Raw genomic sequence first — 21,930 nt, 5'->3', positions numbered from 1 at the left:
ATATACTAGCACATGATCATCCTACAGGATTGTTGGCTTGTTTGCGCTTCTGGCCGTGAAATTAAAGCAATACAGTGCTTCTATTAGGCTTGGACATGCATAAATGCAATAAACAAATAAATAAACACATTAAAAATGGTTACATTTAGCCAAATACTCTGTGGTTGCTGGGCAACACATCACAATAACCCACCCACAATATCTCTTATAGATAAGAGCCTTAAATACGACCTAAGATATGTCAAGTTTGGCTGCTCAGTTCCTGATTGTGTAGGAGGACATGCACAGCACAACAAACAAATACAGAGACAGACAGTCAGGCAGAGATTTCAAGATAACCTGGACAAAAAAAAAATATATATATATACTTTAAACCTTAGTAGCCCAGAGGACTGGAAAGTTTTTGCCTGATTAGACAATTGGTATGACAGTAAACAGGGAAACAGGCATTGAGAGCTGTATTTGATTATCAGTGGAGTTGATTCCTTGAGGTTAAATGTCTAAATTAATTAAGTCGTTTAAATTCTTAATTTTTGCTAAAACATTTTGGACGCTTGTCTTGAAAAAATAAATATTTTTATGTCTGCTCCACACCAATTAATGATGTCTTTATTTATGTCACTCACTATTTCCTTTTGTAAATTTTTGAGTATATGGAGCTCAGAACATTATTATTTTTCCCACTTTGTTTTATTTTCATATACCTCTTCAAATTTTTATTATTAATGCATACTATCTATACTGTAGATATTATAATTTACCTTGTACAGATGGATTCTTAAAAAAAAAAAAACCATTGCAATGAGCTAAATGTGACCTAGTTTTTGGTTGGTTTGTTTGTTTGTTGGTTGGTGTGTGGGGGGGGGGGCTTCCTCTTCTCCGCATCATGTTCATGAGGGTAGATAAGGTGGGTAGATATGAAAACATTAGTGTATAGTACATCTTCACTGAGTTTTGTCACTGTTGAGATTTTTAATTTCAAAAAACAAATTAAGCATTTAAAAACTCAAAATAGAATTTTAGCTTCTGATTTCAAAACCTCTTTCTACTGAACATGTATTCATTCTGATGTAGTCTCGCTTCTCTTTCTGCCACTTCCCACATAGAGCTTAAAATAATGATGAAAACTCCACTATGTCAAATGCGCATGACGCAGACACACATAATCAACATTATCAGTATCTCTGTCAACTGAGTGAGTATCGCTTCCCGACTGCTGTGACTCATTCTTTGGTCTGGTTTCGTGTTGTAACCGTAAGGTGTGGTCGATCGTCATACAGGTGAAAGACATGGCTGTTAGCGCTCGATTTCACAGTAGTCACTACAAGAAATAGAACATAAAACACACTTAAACAGGCTGCAATACATATATGTGGTGCTGTACACATTTTGTATACCGTGCTTTACAAAATCGAAAGTATTTTTTAATCGGTGTCAGTCAGTGTCCCTTCAAATAAAAGAATGAAGTTGACTTTGAAATATTCGCTGTTGTATCAAAGGGCAAAACAGTGACAATCTACGCACCGTAGCAACGGTACAATAAAGACAGAAGTAAACTTTTTAAACCGAACTAAACTGTTCAACTTCACAGTTTATTGTAGTGCCTAGCCATAAAATTCCCTCCCATTGTGGACGATGTGGGTGGAGTCTTCGAGGAGGCGGAGTCAGGGTGAGGTAACGCTCCTTTTACTCATTTTTTTTTGTTCAGAGGACTGGTGGCCAGCTGCAGGGAGGCAGAGTGTGGAGAAGTGAAAAGAAATAAAGAGCGGAGTCTTGTGCCGACCAAAGGAGTCATTAGAAACAAGCAAGCACGGAATAATCTAAAATACGGCCGTGTGTTAAGACAGGTAAGATTCACTAAATCTACCTTTTCCGACAGATTTTACTGCCCTTAGCGTCTGTGAACGCTTATTTATGTATTTATCGGTTTGTTTGGTGTGTAGTTATTATCGTTTATTCTATTAAAAAAAACATCTTATGTGTTTGTGTGGGGTAATTTCGTTTCTCTTTGTTGCTTACCTGGATGCAAATTCAGATGCTTTCTATTAGGAATTCATTTCCGCATGCCTCAAACCACTACTGCCTGTTGTTAGGGAGCAGCCTACTGCGCCAGCTCTATAGCCACCAAAAGTTTGTTCTCTTGTGGTGGACAGTTTTTTTCTTTCTTTCTTTCTTTTTAAACTTTTTAAAGTGCAAGAGCTCCCTTACTCTCTCTCTGCCCAAAGATAACGACATTTAGCCCCAGTATCGACCATACAGCTACACGTCGTCACTTGTCAATAGACCCCGTCGTGTCGTTGGTTGTTGGTGGTGTTGAAGATAAATCGCTTGGATTTGTGTGTTTCCGTGAATCGGAGACAAAAAAAAAAAGATTTTGCCATTTCTATTTCGTCCTTTAACAGAAATGGTGTAAAAGTCACACTGAAGCAGACCCAAAAACAAAAAACATTTTCCCCGTTAACTTATGAAAGATCAGTGGATTAACATAAAATTAGTAAGTAGGTGTTTTAATTGTCTAGTAATGGTGGGTATTATTCACTATTTTTAATGTCTTGAATGTCTATTTTTTTTATAAGAGGTTGGGGTTTTTGTTTTTTTTTTTAGCTTTGGATGTGGTTGGACAAAAACAAGCACTTTCACATCAGATCTTCCGCTTTACCAACTATGACAGTGATGTTGAGTCTGTAAACAAACAGTGTTAGCTAACTGTGCCTGAGGGGATGAGTTGTCCGTGGGTGCACATCTGTAACGTATGACAGTGATACATGCTGATGTTTCTTTACCCACCCCCCACACTCCTACGCTGTGCTTCAAGGCAGCAGTGATGTCTCCAGGTGTTGCCAAATCTTCCATGATGTCATTACCTTTGCAGATTCTCAGGACTTGACAGGACAGCTAATCCTGCTTAGGGAGCACAGGAGCACAAATTTCTTTCATTTGATTTCATGACTAAATCCCCTGAAATCAGCATCCCGTTCAAATGACTTTTATCTTATCGGCTTTTTTCTTATGCGATTAAGTCATCTGCGGTGTCCTCTGCGGCCAACTTTAGTATAGTTTTAAAGTCCTAATTTGACACAGTTGGATTAGGGATTGGAAAGTAAACAGAGCCAATCACTACACCATCAAACTCCAAATCACATTATCCATTGTTCTTTTGTTTGAATTATCTGCAAGCGTCACAAAGCAGCAAGAACAGTGCCAAACAGGTTTGTGGTATCCAGCTGCTTTCTCTACCAATGTTTCCAGTTGAGTTTGCTGACTGTGTGCCAGCTTTAACGGGACAGGGTGCCAATACTTTGTGCCAGAATGGCCTTGCTGAGCTTGCCCTGTGTCATCAAGTAGGAAAGCTGTCCCTGTCTGGAAAGAGTGGATGGGTGGTGGGACAGCAGGGGGGTGACTTACTGTAGATTTCACAGCTACAGCTGTGGTGGCACGGTGATAATCTCCCCCCCCTCCTGCTTAATTCCCTCATACTGTCCTACATTAGCAGAACAAGAGGCCAGGAGATCCTTCGGTTTTAAAAATAGGTCTACACTCTTCAAAGGGGATTACTGTATGGCATACATCCCGCCCTCTTGGTTTTATTTTTTCTGTGGATTCCCCGTCTTGCTTCTGTCTCAGTCCAACGAGGCCTGAGTCCTTTCCAGTTACAGGTGCTCAGCGCACACATTGTGCGACCTCCTCTGTGTTTGTATGTCAGTCCGCCTTTGTGTTTTACTGTTCCCATGGAGAAAAGGGCACAGAGATAAAGTTTCCCGTCAGCTACAACAAGAGTTTCTTTCTTTTAAGGTTGTTTTTTGGGGTGGGTGGGTGAAATAAAAGTGAAGTGGCATGACCACACCAAATCTGCAAAGGGAAAATCTTTTTCTTTCTGATATTATTTATAGAATACAATACAGCTTAGATAAACTGCATTTTCACAATACAAGAATGTGCAAAAGACTGAATGAAGTGAAGGAATAGAAAAGTAATTTTATTTACACTCGACATCCAGTCTGAGTGCATGTTTAAATGTGGCGACTGTGCAGCCAGTGTGCACACTTCAGTATTTGACTGCTGCATTAACCATTGCACATATTGTTCAGGCCTACTAAACATACAGTATGTCATACGGGTACTGGGGTTCTTAAACTGTGACAGAATCTGTCATAAAATTTCTGTGGCCTGTTTCATTGTTGTCTTCCGTGCCGCGATATCGCTGGTTATGCTTGTATGATGAAACTGAAATATTTAAAATTCATTAAGGTACAGAGAGAACTGGAAATGCATCAGAATAACGGTGCTTATTTTCTTGGTCATTATCCAATCAAATGGTTATTCCAGCACCTGTTCTAAACTGGGTCCAAGCTAGAAATTATGTGGCCATTCCTTAATAACTGTTTTACCCTGCACTGCCACATGCTCAGCTGCTACACCCTGCTACATCTACAACACCCCCCAGCATTCTTTGTTTCTGCATTATGTTCTGCTAAAAAAGCTTTCATATAAGTCCAAATTAGACAAAATACACACATCTATTATTTGTTATCCCAAAGTAACCCCTCTAACAACAAGTGCTTCTATATTTTCAATCTTTTCAAACCAGCAATAACTCAAAATAAGTGGCAATTAATTTTGAAATGCATGACATTATCCTTGAATGCAGTTATTAAATTATTAGAAATGTCATCCAAAAATTGCCAGTGTTGTAAAAGATGCCTTCTGTCATGACCAAACTCTAACTTGAGTGTCTAGCAGGGTGCAGTTGAATAACGCTGAGCAAGTGAAGCCGACATTGCCCAGCTGAACTCTACTGATGACAGTCCCTGAAGTTAATTATTTACCTTCAGCAGTTCTCTTGGTTGGATCAAGCAAGGGCAAGAAATGGTCCCGTTACTTAAGATGTCAAAGGCCTAATGGCTGTTTCTTCTCATCACTTGCACTTTAAAAAATAAAAAACATAGGCAAGTCTACCACATGGGTCATTTCAAGTCAGCTCTTATCAAAGCTGTGTAAAAAAAACAAACAAAAAAAAACAACTCATGCATCATGCTAACAGCCTTCTAGAAATAGTTGAATCCTCCTGCTGTCATCATGAATACATTACCAGTGATAAGTTTTTCATTACTTACTGTGTGTCCACACAAAGAGGGAGTGAACTGGATTCGGCACTTACTCAAAAGTAGGGCTGCCACAAACGATTATTTTGATAGTCGACTAGTCACCGATTATTTTTGCGATTAGTCGACTAATCAGATCCATTGGATCCATTGGACGTACAGCTTATTGCAGCATGCATCTGCTCTTATATAACTATCATTAGCTTACAGCTTTAAGTGTTTAAGGTATGTGCTAACTAAAAATAAAGACAAGGTGATAGTTTATTACATTTTAATGAAATTTGCAGATTGTTTCGGTGAAGTTTAATAAACTCCTTGCTATCTAAAATATAACGGGACACCGGAGTATATTCTCGAGCATCTCACACTTCTGATAATCAGTTGTCTGCTTGACGTTTATTCAGCTGTGTAAAAACTATAACTTTAATCTCAGCCAAACCGATTTACTCAGGAACAAATAAAATACTACAAAAAGCCAAACAATAACATTTTTAAGTTATCTAAGTGACTTATATATGTTTAACCTGAGTAGCGAAAGACGGTGGTGGGTTTGAAAACGATTTGCCGGGAGTCTGGTGTTCTCATCGGCGCTAGTGAGCCTAGCCCCCGGCTAGCTATCGAGCTAGTGGGTAACAGACGTCTCCGAAAACGTCGGAGCGCTTTTGAAAAATATGTGGTGTCTTGATAAACTGAGCAAATATTTGAGGTTTACACAGCTACATTCTCGCCTGAAAATATGTTAAACGTTTATTTTGTGACCCACAAAGAATAATAAGAGTAATATTAAAACTAACTAGCTGCCGCCATTGTTGGAAACTGAGCTGGGCTGCGCTATGAATTCTGGGACAGAGTTACTTCTTCTTCTTCGGGGTTTAACGGCAGCTGGCATCCTTGTACATGCAGTGCTGCCATCTTCTGTTTCAGTCCGTTATTACACTCTTAAATCCTACTACTTATTCCTGCGTCTTTTGCGATCTTACAAAGCTTCAAACGACGCGTCGACTATTAAATCAGTCGTCGACGATTCTGATGGTCGACGTAATCGTGACTAGTCGACTAATCGTGGCAGCCCTACTCAAAAGACAAAGTTTTCACACGTGGATGATTTTTGATGAGTCGTATGTCTCAGCATAGCAACTCTGATGAGTTGTGTCATGTTATTATTTTCTTTGCCTCCTCCCTATCCCTTAATCACACTTCTACGAGAGATTCAAGAAAGTAAAGGCAGAAAGGGTGTGGTTGAAACAGAAAGCAAATCAGTGGAGAAGCTCAGCTGTTAATTAGGCAACGTGAGGTCTCTCAAGAAGGGTGGTTTTGCATATGTTGAGTTCAAAATCCATGCTTTAGTCACTGTGGTTGCTTTTCTTTGTTCACTGCTTTTGAAGGATTTTATGCTCTCATGAGTTGCGAATGTTGTGCAACCCTGGCGCCTGTGAGCACTTTTGCAAAAAACTGCATAAACTGAAAAAAGCATGGGCGTTTGAGACAACTGACACTATTATTCTTCCCTCTTTGTTCCTTGAAAGTTGACATTTCCCAGGTTTTCATCTGACAACAACACTGTACGAACCAAACGACGTGTTGTCGGAATAAGTCACTCAATTTTTAACAATGTTAGTTTTGTTTTAGTCTTCTGGAAGATGAACAAACTGTGAATTCAAACTTGTCAGATGAACTTGCAGTACTCTTTAGGGTCCCTTCAGATTTTTGCCCTGCTCTCCCAAGCACACCCCTCCCGCTCCCTCGTGCCTCTAATCTCCCTGAAAAATTAATCATCTGTCACATCGCCTCAGTGCTCAGATACACACTGGTGCGTAGCAGTAGCAGTTCAAGAAAAAACTCCCTGTCAGGCCTTTAAAGGGGGCTTTAGATGCAGCATTGGCTACCAAACTTGGCCCGTGAACACACAGTGCCATCTTGATGTGCTTCAGCCTTTTTGGTTGCGTTCAGTGGGGACAGTTGAGAGTGGTTTCCTTTTCACAGTAACAGCAGTCAATAGGACAATGCAGCTACTCTTTTCCTCTCTACACTAAACAGAGTAACACAGATGCTCACTGTGCTATCAAAAACTCAGCTCGTCCACTTCCTTCCTACCATGAACCAAACAACACGGGGGGGGATCCTTCTTCTTGTTGATAAAAACATAATTCAAGTTTTTTGTTTTGTTTTTTCACATAAGATTTGAATTACACATAAAGCTCAAATATTCCACTATTTAACTTCCACATCTTTATGCTGAGCTCTTTTCCTGGTTTGAAGATAATCTTTGGACATACCTCTACTCCTCCCACAGTATCTGACTTATCATGAACTTCTGTGAACTTTGTTTCTATGCGGGCATTGCATCTGAGTGTTTATTGCTACAGAGATTACACCCCTTTCTACTCACTCCTCCCTCCTTTATCTGTTTTTTGTAATCTGATTCTGGTCTGGACCCAGGCACCTCCTCTGAGACAGCTCACATTTCCTTTGATTCACAGAGAGCTCCCACGGAGACCAAACAACTACGCAGCAGTTTACAGCCACTGCACTGCATCCTCTGGCCTAAATCAGCTTATTAAAGCTGCTGCAGTGAATCAACTGACAAATCAAGGCCCATTAGATATTCTGTTGCTTCGCTTTCTTTCTTTTTTTAAATTCTTTGGCTGAGGCTGCTTGTTGTTTTGGGAAGGCTTCCAGATCAGGGAAGAAGGAGATGCACTCTGCCACATTTACACAAATTCACTTGGTGTGTTGCACAAGTGCATAGGAGTATTGTGTTGTTGGCTGTCTCTTCTCTCTAGGCACTTGGTATGGTGACGTTGCGCTGGTCTGGATTTGATCAACTGCCTGTCACAGTCAGTTGACAAATGCTTTCTCTTAGAGTTTGTGCTTTACACAATCTGGGCTTCAAGCTGTGTTCTTCCCCAGTACCTTATCGCAGTTTGTAACTTCTAATAAACTTCCCATCTCAGAGCAGACAGCCCAGAAATGTTGGTGAGTCAGACAATGTTGACCACCACTTCCTGTCACCCACCATGGTAAATCCATTAGCTGTGCACTGCTTCACATCCTCCCTTATTGATTTATAGCAAACAGCTATCCAGCCCCAGCTGCTGCCATTACAGTGTCATAGTATCTATTGTTGTACAAGTAAGGCATGAGGGGGAACCAGAAGGGTTTGTGAATGTGTTAACTTGTTTCCTGTCATGGCAGCTGAACCCCGGGTCTATGGAGAGAGGATGCAGAGAGGAAAATGTCAACTGTACTGCAGACTCAGCTGGCTGAACTGGCCATTTACTGTGTCAGGAGGATTGGGCTGTGGGAGTGCAGGGTGTGTGTTAAAGCCATCTGGGAAACGGTTTATTGCAAGAAGAGTGTGGCTTACATGTCTGGGGACATGAATGTGATTGGGTGTGTGCATTTGCATGGGAGGCTGTCCTGTATGTCAAATTGTTTATCTATTCCAGTGCTATAGGAAGCTGTTCACTAATATAATAAAGTTTATTTGCTTGTTACTTTAAATAAGTTTAGCAAGGTTGTTCACACAGCCACCAGATAAGGATGTTTCTAAAGCCCAGTTATAATCCTCCCATAACTGTGAGAAATGTTTAATTATCATAAACAGTTTTTTCCTTCCTTATGTAACGGAAAGAAAACATGATGGAAATATGAGTATTTCTCTCCTCTCTCTACATTAAATATGAAGCCGCTGCCTGAGGACAGTTAGCATAGCTTAGCTTGGCGTAAAAATGACAGGTTGTAGTTTCACAGGAGAAAAAAAATATGAAAAAAAACATATTTACAAATATTTTAATATTTAGACCTGTGATGCTTTTTTTTCTCCCCCCCCCCCCCCCCCCAGTATTTATGCTTTAAAACAAAAATCCATAGAAAGTAAAACAGAAAAAAGCAACAGAAATATTATTTACACCCCAGCCTGCTAAATCGACATGTGGCTCAGCAACATTTACTACAAATACTGTAAAGTATGTGAACAGCCTCTTGAACACAACTGCAATATGAGCAAAGTTTATCTGAAGCCCCCCTGGGCCTCTTGCCTGACCTGATTCATTCCTGCTGTGATACAAAGAAGAGCTTACACCAGCAAAGTCAAAATCTGGCCTGCTGGAATGTTTTTCATTACTATGCTCCGTTTGCAACTGTAAAGCTATAATTATTGGGAGGATACTGAAAGGAATAAAATGTAAGATCCCCTCTAGCCATTAGGTGTATTCTTCCTCACACATCCAAGCACTCTTCTGCCACACCCTTTCTGAGAGCCTGTCACTGCTGAAGAGACACTCCCTTTCCAACATGCCTGAGGGATTTGCATGATAGTAAATGTGTTCTCATTACAGAGATTAGAGTTACTCATCCTTTGTCACAGTAGTCTTGTCCCTACAGTTTCTCTTAGTTTCAGCAATTTAACATTTCTGAGTAAGTCAGTGAGTAAAGTTTAGATAAGGTTGGTGTGTTCTCCCCTTTTCTTTATTATTTTTTTTCTCTCCCAGAAACAGATTGACGACTCAGACTGAATATGCAACACTAGTGTGGAATGTCACAGCAGCGTTTGAGCGCTGGGCCCTGATCAAGATCCATCTCTGCTTTGCTTTTCTGTTGCAACTCACTCCTCCCTCACTGGCAGCTTTTACTGATACACATTCCTGGTTTTACTGTGCAGGCTTTTTGGGGTTTTTTAAGCCTCCTAAATCATCATCCGCAGAGGCTGTTGCTTAACAAGATAGTGGGAGGTGACGGGTGTGTGAAAAGTGTTTTCCTGAAGTATGGCTTCATGTCACTGTCTGTGTGGGTGTATAAATGGCAGTGGGAATGACTATTCAGGAGAAAGGCACTTCACAGTGAGAGTGAAAGGACATATTACTGATTAACTGGAAGAGAACAAAGTTCAGTCACAACAGCACGCACCATCAGCTCTTTGTTGGCACTGAACAATGGGAGAAGGCTGGGTTAGACTTTATAATCATCAGAACATAGAAAACTGTGTTCACTCAGGGTTTTTTTTTTTTTTTTGCTTTGATCTTTTATTCTTTTAAATAATTTGTAGCCTACCCCTTCCCCAATAGATTTTTTTTTCTCAAATGGAGGAAAAAAGAGAATAAGAAAGCCCAAGAGGAAAAGACAAATTATCAACAAACAAGTGCCCAGAGCTTCAGACTTTAGATTGGACAGCAGATAAAACCCTCACAGCACAGCGTTTCAGCGGACTTTCAGTTACCTAGACAATATGCGGGGCGTGTCACTGCATTGCAACAGTTGACTGAACCCGCTGCCTCGCCCAGGAAAACAAAGACTACACAAACACTGACCCTGATTTACAGACAACAGGAAGGTACATACATTCTGCACCAAACTCAGATGTGTACTGTTTGTTATAAATGGATCATTATACTTTTATCTGTTTTAAAACCTTTGAAAAAGTTAGTGAAGCTGTATCTTGTTTTTTGTCCAGTTGTTCCCGTTGCCCTGTTAACCAGTGCTCGTAATTTTTTAAAAGGTGGCCACACCTTTACTGAGAAAGGTAGAAATGCACGGGGAATGTTGGTACAGTTGTGTTATCTGTAAGGTAACGTGTAGCTGCAAGCACAGACAGCCCTCTGTGGCCTGGTCCTGCAGGATCTCAAGTGAGACTCAATACATGGGAAACTCGTAGAGGAAAATGTTGCCAGTGCACATGAACCGTATAGTAAATAACTTTGTGTTGAAAAGTAAATGTGTCGACGTATAAATGAGTTTTTCGTTAAACAAAGTGGCGCGTACAGAAAACTGAGGACAGACGCTGAAAAATGGTGAAAATTTCTTCTTCGTATCAATTTTAATGAAAAACAAAGCCGCTAGCAACAGTAATGCATGCACATCAGATCAAATAAGTAGCGTGAGAAAACTAGACTGACTCAAATACATTCTTTGTTCTTGTTTTTACAAGTTGTAATTGCATGCCCATTGATCAGCTTCAATTCAAGTATTTTCCATTTTCTTAACATTGTTTAGTACATTTTGTTCCATGGAACTGAGGGCGCGTATAGGTAAAGGTGGTAATTTAAGTGTTTATGGCTCATTATATGCTAGCACAGAAGCTTGCCATTGTGGGTTTTAGCCCCAACTTGTTTTATTAATAGTCAAGACGGAAGATATGCAGAGCTGCTTATTACATGCAGAACCACAGTAAGCTAAAAACAGCTGTCATACAGAAGGGTTTTGAAGATTAAAGCTTTTTTTTTTTCCACTTGCTTGTTTGTCTCTACTGTGTGTGGATCATCTCTGTTTTTGTAATATAGTTTTTGTTATTTATGGCCATTTATGCAACAAGCTCTGTGAATTAAATCTGAGATTTCTTATTCTAAGCGCGCTCTCAGAAAATGCACACACCCTCATATATTAAGTACATCTGTAGCAAAACCATCACACACATAACCCATCCCGGCGATATGTTCGGCAAACAATCCTGTAAAAGTCTAACATTTGAAAACGCTCATAAGCAGCAAAGTGAATGCAATACTGTAGACTGTATGACACATCCAGTGACCAGCAGCTATTGCGAATGCAGGTTTCTCTGAAATTCAGGGTGAATGACATTAAGACTACAGAACTATGCAGAAAACTTCCATGCATGTTGTAACCATGGGGGTTTATTTTGGGTCTGGGAGGCCACTTCCAAGAATAATCTGTCTTCCTGTATACAAAAACACCACTATTACATTGAATTTTTCTGAGAGGATACATTTACGTTTTCCTCATAATCTTTTCTAAATATTTCACATGTACTAGTTTTGCTCTTTTTTTGCAGAGGGTTTAATGGCGAAGCACATTAAAAACCTAACTGCAGTTCAGCCATGTAGAAACCTGTCGGGGGTGAGAGGAAGTATTTGCATGATAAACCAAGAGCATGATGAACAAACATGCACCGACAGGTAGCAGGTAGTTGCACAAGTTGGGGGATTGTTAAAGTGAAACCAAGTATTTAGCGGACTTAAGTAGTTTATTTGGCCTCTATGATTAAGGGTCGTAGTTTTAAAATCCAGGTTTTTTGGTGGGCATGTAAATATAAAGACAAAATTAAAGTGAAGGTAAGGGTGTGTGTTGTTGGGGTTTTTTGGTTGTTTTTTATTACTTTAAAGGTGTGTTGGGGAGTCATCTACATACACACTTTCAAAGTGGAATTGAAACCTGATGAGCAGGTTCCTGATTGCCACATATCAGCAGTGGGCTGCTCCCATGACTGCATGGGTGGAGACCTGGGGTTAAAGGTCACTCACCCTGCTTAGCATTTTTACATTACAGCTGTCACTTTACTCACTTTGCTCTCCCTTCTCTCTTTGCAAGTCACTCTGCTCAGTGCTTTAATTTCCAGATCAGTGTGAACACTAAGTGGGGAAGTGTCCAACTCGTGCCACCCCCATACTCAGTAAGCTGTCTCGTGCAAAGAAGTAGACAGTTTATTCACTAATTCGTGCAAAAAGGGTTTGTAGGAATGCGTGTATTTACCCGTTGTATGAGGTGAAATGGTGGAAACACTGACGTTGGATTTCTCTGTGTGTTTGTTTTTAGGTTTGCTCCATCGGAAGAAAGGATGGCAATGCAGAGTAAGTAAATCAGCTCAATTTCATGATCATATTTTATGTTCCGATTTTTATTTCCTCTTCTGTAAATTCTGTTTTGACAAGGCAGCAGCTTAATGTTGGTTGTATTTGTGTGATTCGTTGATTTCACCTCAGTCTCTATCACTTCATTCAAAATAGACCTGAACAGTTTGAGCTTGACCTTTTCTACTTCCAAGTATTGTGTTCAGTGTTTGCATTGAAATCACTTCCTTAAAATAAAGTATAACTACAGGTTCCTGCTATAAAATTTTTATTACTTTGGTTAAAAAAAACAACTGTGTTTATCTTGGGAGAAAGAAAAACTGATCTACACAAAGGTTTTAATAAAGAGCAGTTTCTTAATCTTCATGAAATCTGTTAATTACTTTAAGTTACTTTTAAAACCTTTGATTTCCTCTCTCCTTCCTTGGCAGTGCGTGAGATGGAAACTGGCAAAGTAAAGGTGGCAGAGTGGCAACAGACGATGTATGGTCTAGACTCAGGCATCCAGTCTGGAGCCACCACAGTCAGAGATGATGACGGCGATTTCACCATATCTAAGCAGTACACCATGACCAGCACTGTGACAATGCAGGAGCCTGGTAAGGACAGACCAGCTAACATGCTGTAACTTTGGCTTAAATACACCTAGACTACATCATCATCCTCATCATCTCGCTTCTCAATAGACATGGATCCCCAAAGCGTTATGACCAGAGCTCAGAGGGTGCGAGCTGCAATGTTTCCAGAGACACTGGAGGGAGGCACCACCATTCTGTCGACTCAGACAGACCCGTCCCAGATGACTAACGTCCAGCGCCTGGCCGAGCCCTCTCAGATGCTCAAGACCGCCATCATCCATCTGATCAACTACCAGGACGATGCCGAGCTAGCCACACGTGCCGTGCCAGAGCTCACCAAACTGCTCAACGATGAAGACCAGGTGATGAAAACGAAGATGTGCCCGCGTCGATACAAACAAACACAGTCTATAAATATTTTGTTAAACTTTCTAAAATAATTACTAAGTCATTAATGGATCTAGCGAAGGAATAAGTTTAAAATTGTGCTAATAATAAGACATCAATACTGTGGTCATGTCTGTGTGCTAAATATAGTGCTGGCTGCAGTCTTCATGCTTATACTGGCATGAGGATTGATAACAATAAATCCGAATCAGTCAAAACATCACAAAATATGCCAGCCAAACTCAGTTCACTCATTCTTGTGTAATTTCCTTGATGGAAACAAACTGTAAAGCGTTAAACTTGCTTTCCCTGGGGATTGTGTACTGCCTAGCCCACCACCCTTAGCAGTAGCTTTCTATTTTTGACCAAATAAGTCAAATAATTGAAGGTTATCTAGATTTCTGATAATTACTAAGTGAATATCAAATTCAGAAAAAAATGCCATGTACATTGTATTACCTTCTGAATAGGAAGATTTAAGAACTTTGGTGTTTAATTTTCCCTTGTACAAATTAACTCATACCTTCCCCTTCCATCTCTCATAAGGTGGTAGTCAGCAAGGCTGCACAGATTGTGAACCAGCTTACACGCAAGGAGGCATCCCGCCGTGCACTGATGCAGTCCCCTCAGATGGTGGCGGCCGTGGTGCGAGCCATGCAGAACACAAGCGACATGGAGACGGCAAAAGCCACGGCCAGCATCCTCCACAACCTGTCCCACCAGAGAGAGGGCCTGCTCTCTATCTTCAAGTCAGGAGGAATCCCTGCTCTAGTCCGCATGCTCAGGTGCTGCTGGTTTACAAATGGGTCAAATTTTCACTTGTGGTCTGCTAGAAATACTTTTTTATTATGGTTAATAGGACATATTTGCATTAAAAACTCAAAATATTTTAGAAAAGTCACTCAAAGTTGCATTAAATCCTTGTTAAGATGCGCTCTGTGGCAATGTGTTGAAGTATTTTCCAGTGCAGCTACCGTGCAGTTATATGTAGAAGGAAATAACAGTTTGTAGTAAGTTTTTAATATTATTTGAGTAAGCTGCCAGCATTAGCCTTCAATGCTGGAAGCCTGGTGGGAAGCTTTATTGTTCCTCCCATCAGCTAGATCTAAATGGAACAAGATGATTAACTTCTGTCCAATGAACAAGTGAGCTTTTGACTCACAGGGATTACTGGTAAGGGCACTGACGTATTTGAAGCTTAGGCCATGCTCACTATGAGCTATCAACCACTAACTAATATATACATATATCTGGTGGAAAATAAGGAAAAACACAATTGGCTCAAACGAAAAATAGACAGGATTATTTTGTGACGCACGCTAAACACGCATGTTTCTCTTCCTCGTTGCTCCCACAGCTCCCCTGTGGAATCTGTGCTCTTCTACGCCATCACCACGCTTCACAACCTGCTGCTGCACCAGGAAGGAGCTAAGATGGCCGTTCGTCTGGCAGATGGACTGCAGAGAATGGTTCCCCTGCTGAAGAAGAGTAACCCCAAGTTCCTGGCCATCACCACAGACTGTCTGCAGCTGCTGTCATACGGCAACCAGGAGAGCAAGGTGTGTGTGAATTTATTATTTTAGTTTGCACTTGTTTTGTGTTTTGTTACCACGTGCTTACGTTACACAATGACTGCAATCTGAAACCGTCGACAGTGCCGTGCGTGTGTGTGCATGTGTTTTGCTTTGGGTGTGGCATGAGAACAGAGGTGTTCAGGTGCTGGCTGGGTGTGGTTGTTTGTTTGCTTAGTGTAATGAATTGACAGGTGCCAGGAAAGTCATGGCTTAGTTAGAAGTGTGCATTGTAAAATGTAAGAATTTGTTTTCATAAAGGTCTTTGTTTAACAGCTGATCATCCTTGCCAACGGGGGCCCCGAAGGTCTCGTTCATATCATGAGAAACTACAACTACGAGAAGTTGCTGTGGACCACAAGCCGTGTGCTCAAAGTCCTCTCTGTGTGCCCCAGCAACAAACCCGCCATTGTAGAGGCTGGTATGTGATATAGGTTTTCTGTGTTGAAACACCTGTGTGCACAAGCTAGTCATACAGGTGTGTCAGCTTTGTGTTATCTGAACAGGGGCCAATGGCTCCTTGGTAACTGTGTTTCTTGATAGCATAATTTATTAAATGTTGTTGAGAGCTGAGTAATTTTACTTCTCTCTTCCCTGCAGGTGGCATGCAGGCTCTAGGCAAACACATTACTGGCTCTAGCCAGCGTCTGACGCAAAACTGCCTTTGGACTCTCAGGAACCTCTCTGATGCTGCCACCAAACAGGTCTGAGTCCAGCTTTACTTACTTACTTTTTTTTTTTTCTCACGTTCTTTTTGCTATATTTCCACCCACCAGTAACTAATGGGGAATATCTATCTTTTTTTCTTTCTTTCAGGAGGGTATGGACAGCCTGCTGCAGCAGCTGGTTGGCCTGCTCAGTTCAGATGACATCAATATGCTCACCTGTGCGACCGGCGTCCTGTCTAACCTCACATGCAACAATGCCCATAACAAATCTCTGGTCACTCAGAGCAATGGCGTTGAGGCTCTCATCCATGCCATATTGCGTGCCAGTGAGAAGGAGGATGTGACTGAACCCGCCATTTGCGCTCTACGCCACCTGACTTCACGCCACCAGCAGGCTGAGATGGCACAGCATGCAGTGAGGAAACATTATGGCATCCCTCCCATTGTCAAGCTGCTCAACCAACCCTACTACTGGCCTGTCATCAAGGTAGTTAAAAGAGGGAAGGATATTCTAAAGTGGGGCAAAAATGTGCGCAACAGAAATGTGGTAATTTATGGAAGAAAGGATCTGACTGAAAGAAGGTGGTTTTATGCTGGAAAAAATATTAAAGACTGTGAAATAAGTACTTTAAAGAGTTCAGTGGTAGACACTGGGAGCTGGACAGATGGCCAAAGTGGATGGCAAGTAGGGCAGAGAGCCAGAGTTTCAGCCATCCTGAAAGAGCATGAAATGCACATGACAGCAGGAGCAGTATGTTTTACAAGACTGGGATTTAGGGGGAAAAACAGAACACCACATTCTAATGAAAACAAAAGTTTGAGATCATTCCAGTCATTTTACTTGCTGACCAATAACAGAACTGCATAATCAGTCTATCTTTGCTTGTTTTTTCTTGCCTGAAGGCTGCGGTTGGCCTGATCCGTAACCTGGCCCTGTGCGACGAGAACCAGGCCCCTCTGAGGGATGCAGGAGCAGTCCCCCGTCTGATCAACCTGCTGCTCAAAGCCCACCAGGATGCCCAGAAACATGGCTCATCCAACCAGCAGACATACCAGGTACATGATGGGCTCATGTCAAAGGACGTTTATGATTCCTCTGTCGACATTGTAGCATTTCTGTAGAATCACATTTTTTCTATTCATGTTTTGTTCTCAGGATGGAGTGAGGATGGAGGAGATTGTGGAGGGCTGCACAGGAGCTTTGCACATACTAGCCAGAGATCCTGTTAACAGAGCAGAGATCGCCAATCTCCAGACCATTCCTTTGTTTGTCCAGGTAAACAAAGAAACAGAAACGAAGCCTTTACAATTAGCTTTGTGACGGCCTGTCTATGAAATGCGCTTAATAAATAAACTTCACTTACTTACTTTCAATTCGCACTTATGTTTGTTTTTCTTAAACTTATTTTTTTCTTGTCTTCTACAGCTACTCTACTCTCCAGTGGACAACGTGAAGCGCGTGGCAGCAGGCGTCCTGTGCGAGCTGGCAGTGGACAAACCATCAGCTGAGCTCATCGACGCCGAGGGCGCTTCGGCTCCACTGATGGAGCTGCTGCACTCCAACAACGAGGGCATTGGTAAAACATGCACATAATGCACTGTAATTAGCTTACTGTAACGTAGCATTTAGTCATAGATGGAAAATAACAAAGTCGATTTACTCAAGTGCTGTGCTTACTGTAAGTGCAGTTTCCAGGCACTTGCACAAGTCCATTTTGCGAGTCATTATACTTTTCTACGCATTCCATAATGAAATGTTGCAAACTACATTTTAAGAATACACAATAATGGAAACATTGTTGTGTGAAATTCTGTTTTCTTGTTGTTAGGTTCTGTCTTTATTGTAGATGCTACAGAAACACCAGCTTGTTGTCCTGGTTAATTCAGTTTAACAAACAAGAAGATATAACATGCTAATATGTACACTTTAGCACTGCAGGTACTCATATTTTGGGCTGTTTTATTCTGTTTTGTTGTTGTTGTTGTTGTTTTTTAAACCCTGTTTCCATTTTATTTTATGCTGACGCAGGTTAACTGGCTGTAGCTCAGGGGTGGGCAATCTCAGTCCACGAGGGCCGGTGTCCCTGCAGGTTTTAGATCTCACCTTGGGTCAACACACCTGAATCACATGATTAGTTCGTTACCAGGCCTCTGGAGAACTTCAGGACATGTTGAGGAGCTAATTTAGCCATTTAAATCAGCTGTGTTGGTTCGAGAACACATCTAAAACCTGCAGGACACCGGCCCTCGTGGACTGAGATTGCCCACCCCTGCTGTAGCTTCACATTTAGAAGCTCTTGCAGATACAACAGTCTGTCACTATAATTACATTGCTAAGGAGGAAAAAGCCCAAATGAACCAAATGAAGTATAATAAGCCTTAAATAAACAGGATGTAGCTGCACATTTCTTTATCAGGAATGACTTCAGGTAGGAAGGATTTCACACCAAAAAAATAAAATGCATTTTTTTGTCTTATATGCTCTCTGTTATACTTGTAAACTCTAAAACGTTGAGCTCTAGATGTTTAAAAAGGCTACGCTTACTCATAGATCAACCACTGTAAATCGCACTGTTGGTCATTTTATTTTGCACCAATGTGCTGAAGCTCAAAGTAAAGGACATTCTGTTCCAGATATTAAGCTTTCAAAGTTTATTAACTAACGCTGACCCCGACCACTGACTGTTTTCTTATTCTTTCCCCTCCAGCTACTTACGCCGCAGCCGTCCTCTTCCGCATCTCCGAGGATAAGAACTCAGACTACAGGAAGCGAGTGTCTGTGGAGCTCACACACTCTCTGTTCAAAAACGATCCCGCTGCCTGGGAGATGGTGAGTGGGTGTGGCACCCTCTGATGCACCAACACGACAGCTGAAGATTAATGAAGATTCTCGTAGACTTGTTTATTCACGTCGGTTGTTTCTGTGTCAAATACATCTTGGCATTTTTGTGGCATTAAAAATCTTTCTATATCAAAGTGTTGGCTTCATTTGACCTTTGCCCTCTCGTGACTTATCTGCAGGCCCACAACACAGCTGTCATGGAGGGACCCTATCCCGATGGTGAGTAACTGTGGCTGAAATGTGCACATACAGCACATTCCTCAGCAGTGGGTCACTACACCACGGAGAGCAGCCGCAGCATGAAAGCGCAATAATTTGTTAGCAGGTTGCCTCCCTGCTGCTGCTTACAAACTACTTTCATTATTTGGCAACTATAAGAATGAGCTCATCACAAAGCTCAGCACAAAAAACAAATGGCTACTTATTTTTCATGTACCGTAAAGTAAAAATTTTAATTTGAGATTCGCATGAACCGTCAGTTATATCTTCTTAAATTAATTTTAAACTTGCTTTTTTTATCAATTCTTTCCATCTGTGCTTTGTTAGTTATATAATTTTTCCCCAGTCAAGGTGTATTATACCAGAATCTAAGAAAATCTAAAACGAATACATTGAAAACAACATTGTGTTTGTTTGTTTGTTTCTGTGTTTGATTTCCTGATACATCATTTCCTTTTCATTATTATCAAGTTAAGGTCTTCCTCTCGCCCCCATTGTGGTGTTTCTTCATTATCTATGTTTGCATCTTCGTCCTATCCTTTCCTTTACTTGCCTTTTTTCCTTTTATGGTTTTGGTATTTTGTTTCTTACTCTGATCCAACTAAGTTAAAAAAATAAATCTTTTTTTTTTTCTCCCTCAGTTTGATCCCAGTAATCCAGAAATGTGCCTTAATATAATAATTACACATCTTGTTTTGCAGAGCTAGATGCTGGTTTCCAAGGATACGGATATCCAGGTGACATGCCCATGGACAGCATGGATGGAACTATGATGCATGACGAATACGCAGCCAGTTTGCCCTACGAAAGACAACAGTACCCACCTGACCATTATTAAGGTCAGTAGATGCTAATGTTACTTCAGCCAGTCATCTTACTTTATTTAGACTCAGCTGATCGGGACTGTGTGAGAAATAATGCCATTTGTTTGTGTGTGTGCACAAAGTCCAAGCTTCAAAAGCATAATCTTGAACTTGTATAAGTAAAAGATCAAATTCTTATGTTCTCTGGGGTTTCTTAAAAACACAGAAGAAACACTTAAATGCCTTTTACAGCGTGTAGAATTTATCTCTGTACTTTTTTGAAATGTTATTTTCTTGTTATATATTGTGATCAGCCACAATATTTAAACCACTTGTGTGATATCCACTGTATAAGATCCTGTGGGAGTGTCCTGTAGTGTCTAACAGTGGGTCATTGACAGCGGATGATTTGGATGTTGGGAATTGTGAGGCGGCTTCTCTGTGCAGCCTGAAATTATCAGTAAAAATTAGATTCTTGGGAATTTGGCGATTGGGTAAACATCTTAAGCCATTTCTGTGGGTGTTGCGAGGCGTGTCATCCACATTAATACCGTGACCTAGCGTTTCCCAGCAGAACATTAAATTATAAAGAGATGATCAATGCCATTGACTTCACTTATCAGTGGTTTTAATGTAGTGTACTAATGCACTTTAAAAGCACTGCAGCCTGTACCTCTGAAATGCTTTAACAGCAAAATGTTATCACCCTTTTTCAAATAAAGTCCTGCTCATTTCAGAGCAAGGAAAAAAGATAAAAACACTTTTTTGTTTTTGTGAAATAATAACTTTCTTTTTTTAAATTGTATTCTTTCAGGGGAAAGAAGCAGACGAGGAGAAGGCAGCAAAGAGCTGATTTAGGATGTAACGGGACACAGAAGAGTAGAACGTGGTCATCACGAAAGGTCTTTTTCCTCTGCTCGCCACCTGATGTAATATATACAATTATTGCCGAGTATGGGACTCATAATCTTAACAGGGCTCAACTTTGTTTTATAGCATAATTTTGCAGATTATAATTTTGACATTGATGCTTGTAGTTTGTTTTGTTTTTTTAAGAACCTTCTAAGAGTGAGTGCATGAGTGTGCGTGGTTGTTTACGCTTTTGGGTGGGTATTCTATGCCAAAGATATTTTATTTTGTGATGATAATCGTAGCTTTTTCTTTTTTTAAGAAAAGAAAGAAAAAGAGAATAATAGTTGAAAACACTGCCAGAGGTGGCTCAGCGTGCACAGTGCACCAACTCACCAACTCCGCTTAACGCCTTTGTAAGACACATTTCTGACTTTGCTGTAGTTTTGGCTCTATATACTGTCAGTTTTCTCACACCGTGGCCCAAGAGTCAGCGAAGAGGTGGTTAACGCTCCTTTCATGTGTCACAAAATTTAGTAGACGTGAGCAAATGGGGAGAAGCGGAGATACTCGAGCTAACACTGTACAGCTGCTCCCTTCTCTTCTGTAATCATCTGATGCGTTTTATTTGGACTGTAGTTGATCAGTACGGTTGCTTTGTTTGTTTGTTTTCAAGAGTCATCTTCAACTTTTATAAGTTATTTACTGGGAAAGTTTCACATTATGCACAATTACCAGAAAATAAGGAAAGAGATGCCTTTGATTTTAAAATGAATTTAGAGAGGAAATCATATGTAGCCACTGAAAAAAAACCTCATTTACATACTTGTGCAACAGATTTGTCCAACTCCGTAGTAAACACATGAGATAATACAGCTGTGGTTGAAAAAAAAAAAAAAACTACTGACAGGGAAATTTGTCTTTCTACTTATTAAGAGTTTTTACTTAAATTTTGTTTAATAAAAATAAAGGATATATATTCAAAATGTTCTTGTGTTCATGTTTATTGAGTTATAAATCAGAAATGTGCTTTTTCTCGTTTTCTGTACATCCATTTTCTTACGCTTATCATTTGGGTCCAACCCAGTACGAGGATGGTACATCTAATGGTTGTCTGCTGGGTTTATATCGTCTGTTTAGGCAACACCCAGTTGAACAGTTTCTGATTATACACCTGCTATTTTCTTTTTGTTGTTTTTTTTAAGCAAGTTCTTTATTACTCTTGTCATTAGTAGTCTGATTCAAAGGCAAAAATGGTTTCATTGGCTACACTGCTTTCAGTTTGAAAATAGACATTTCTCTACAAAAAAAGTCATTTAATTGTGTTT

General features: G+C 40.5%; 1 protein-coding gene across 1 annotated transcript; it reads left to right on the top strand.

The window, feature by feature from the left end:
• Positions 1 to 1,690: 1,690 nt before the first annotated feature.
• Positions 1,691 to 21,588, top strand: LOC101478427 (junction plakoglobin a). Its single transcript, XM_004538979.4, has 16 exons — positions 1,691 to 1,847; positions 12,651 to 12,685; positions 13,117 to 13,284; positions 13,372 to 13,625; positions 14,197 to 14,435; positions 15,008 to 15,209; positions 15,498 to 15,642; positions 15,822 to 15,925; positions 16,038 to 16,376; positions 16,793 to 16,945; positions 17,046 to 17,165; positions 17,316 to 17,466; positions 18,598 to 18,719; positions 18,911 to 18,950; positions 19,652 to 19,789; positions 20,568 to 21,588. The coding sequence occupies exons 2-15, from the start codon at positions 12,673 to 12,675 to the stop codon at positions 19,786 to 19,788; spliced, it is 2,187 nt and encodes a 728-aa protein (XP_004539036.2). The 5' UTR covers positions 1,691 to 1,847; positions 12,651 to 12,672; the 3' UTR covers position 19,789; positions 20,568 to 21,588.
• The last annotated feature ends 342 nt before the right edge of the window (positions 21,589 to 21,930 follow it).

Source organism: Maylandia zebra, linkage group LG6 (assembly GCF_041146795.1).
Source record: "Maylandia zebra isolate NMK-2024a linkage group LG6, Mzebra_GT3a, whole genome shotgun sequence".
Taxonomy (NCBI): Eukaryota; Metazoa; Chordata; class Actinopteri; order Cichliformes; family Cichlidae; genus Maylandia; species Maylandia zebra.
Note: the sequence above shows the minus strand (reverse complement) of the source record. Positions and strands in the feature narration are given on the sequence as shown.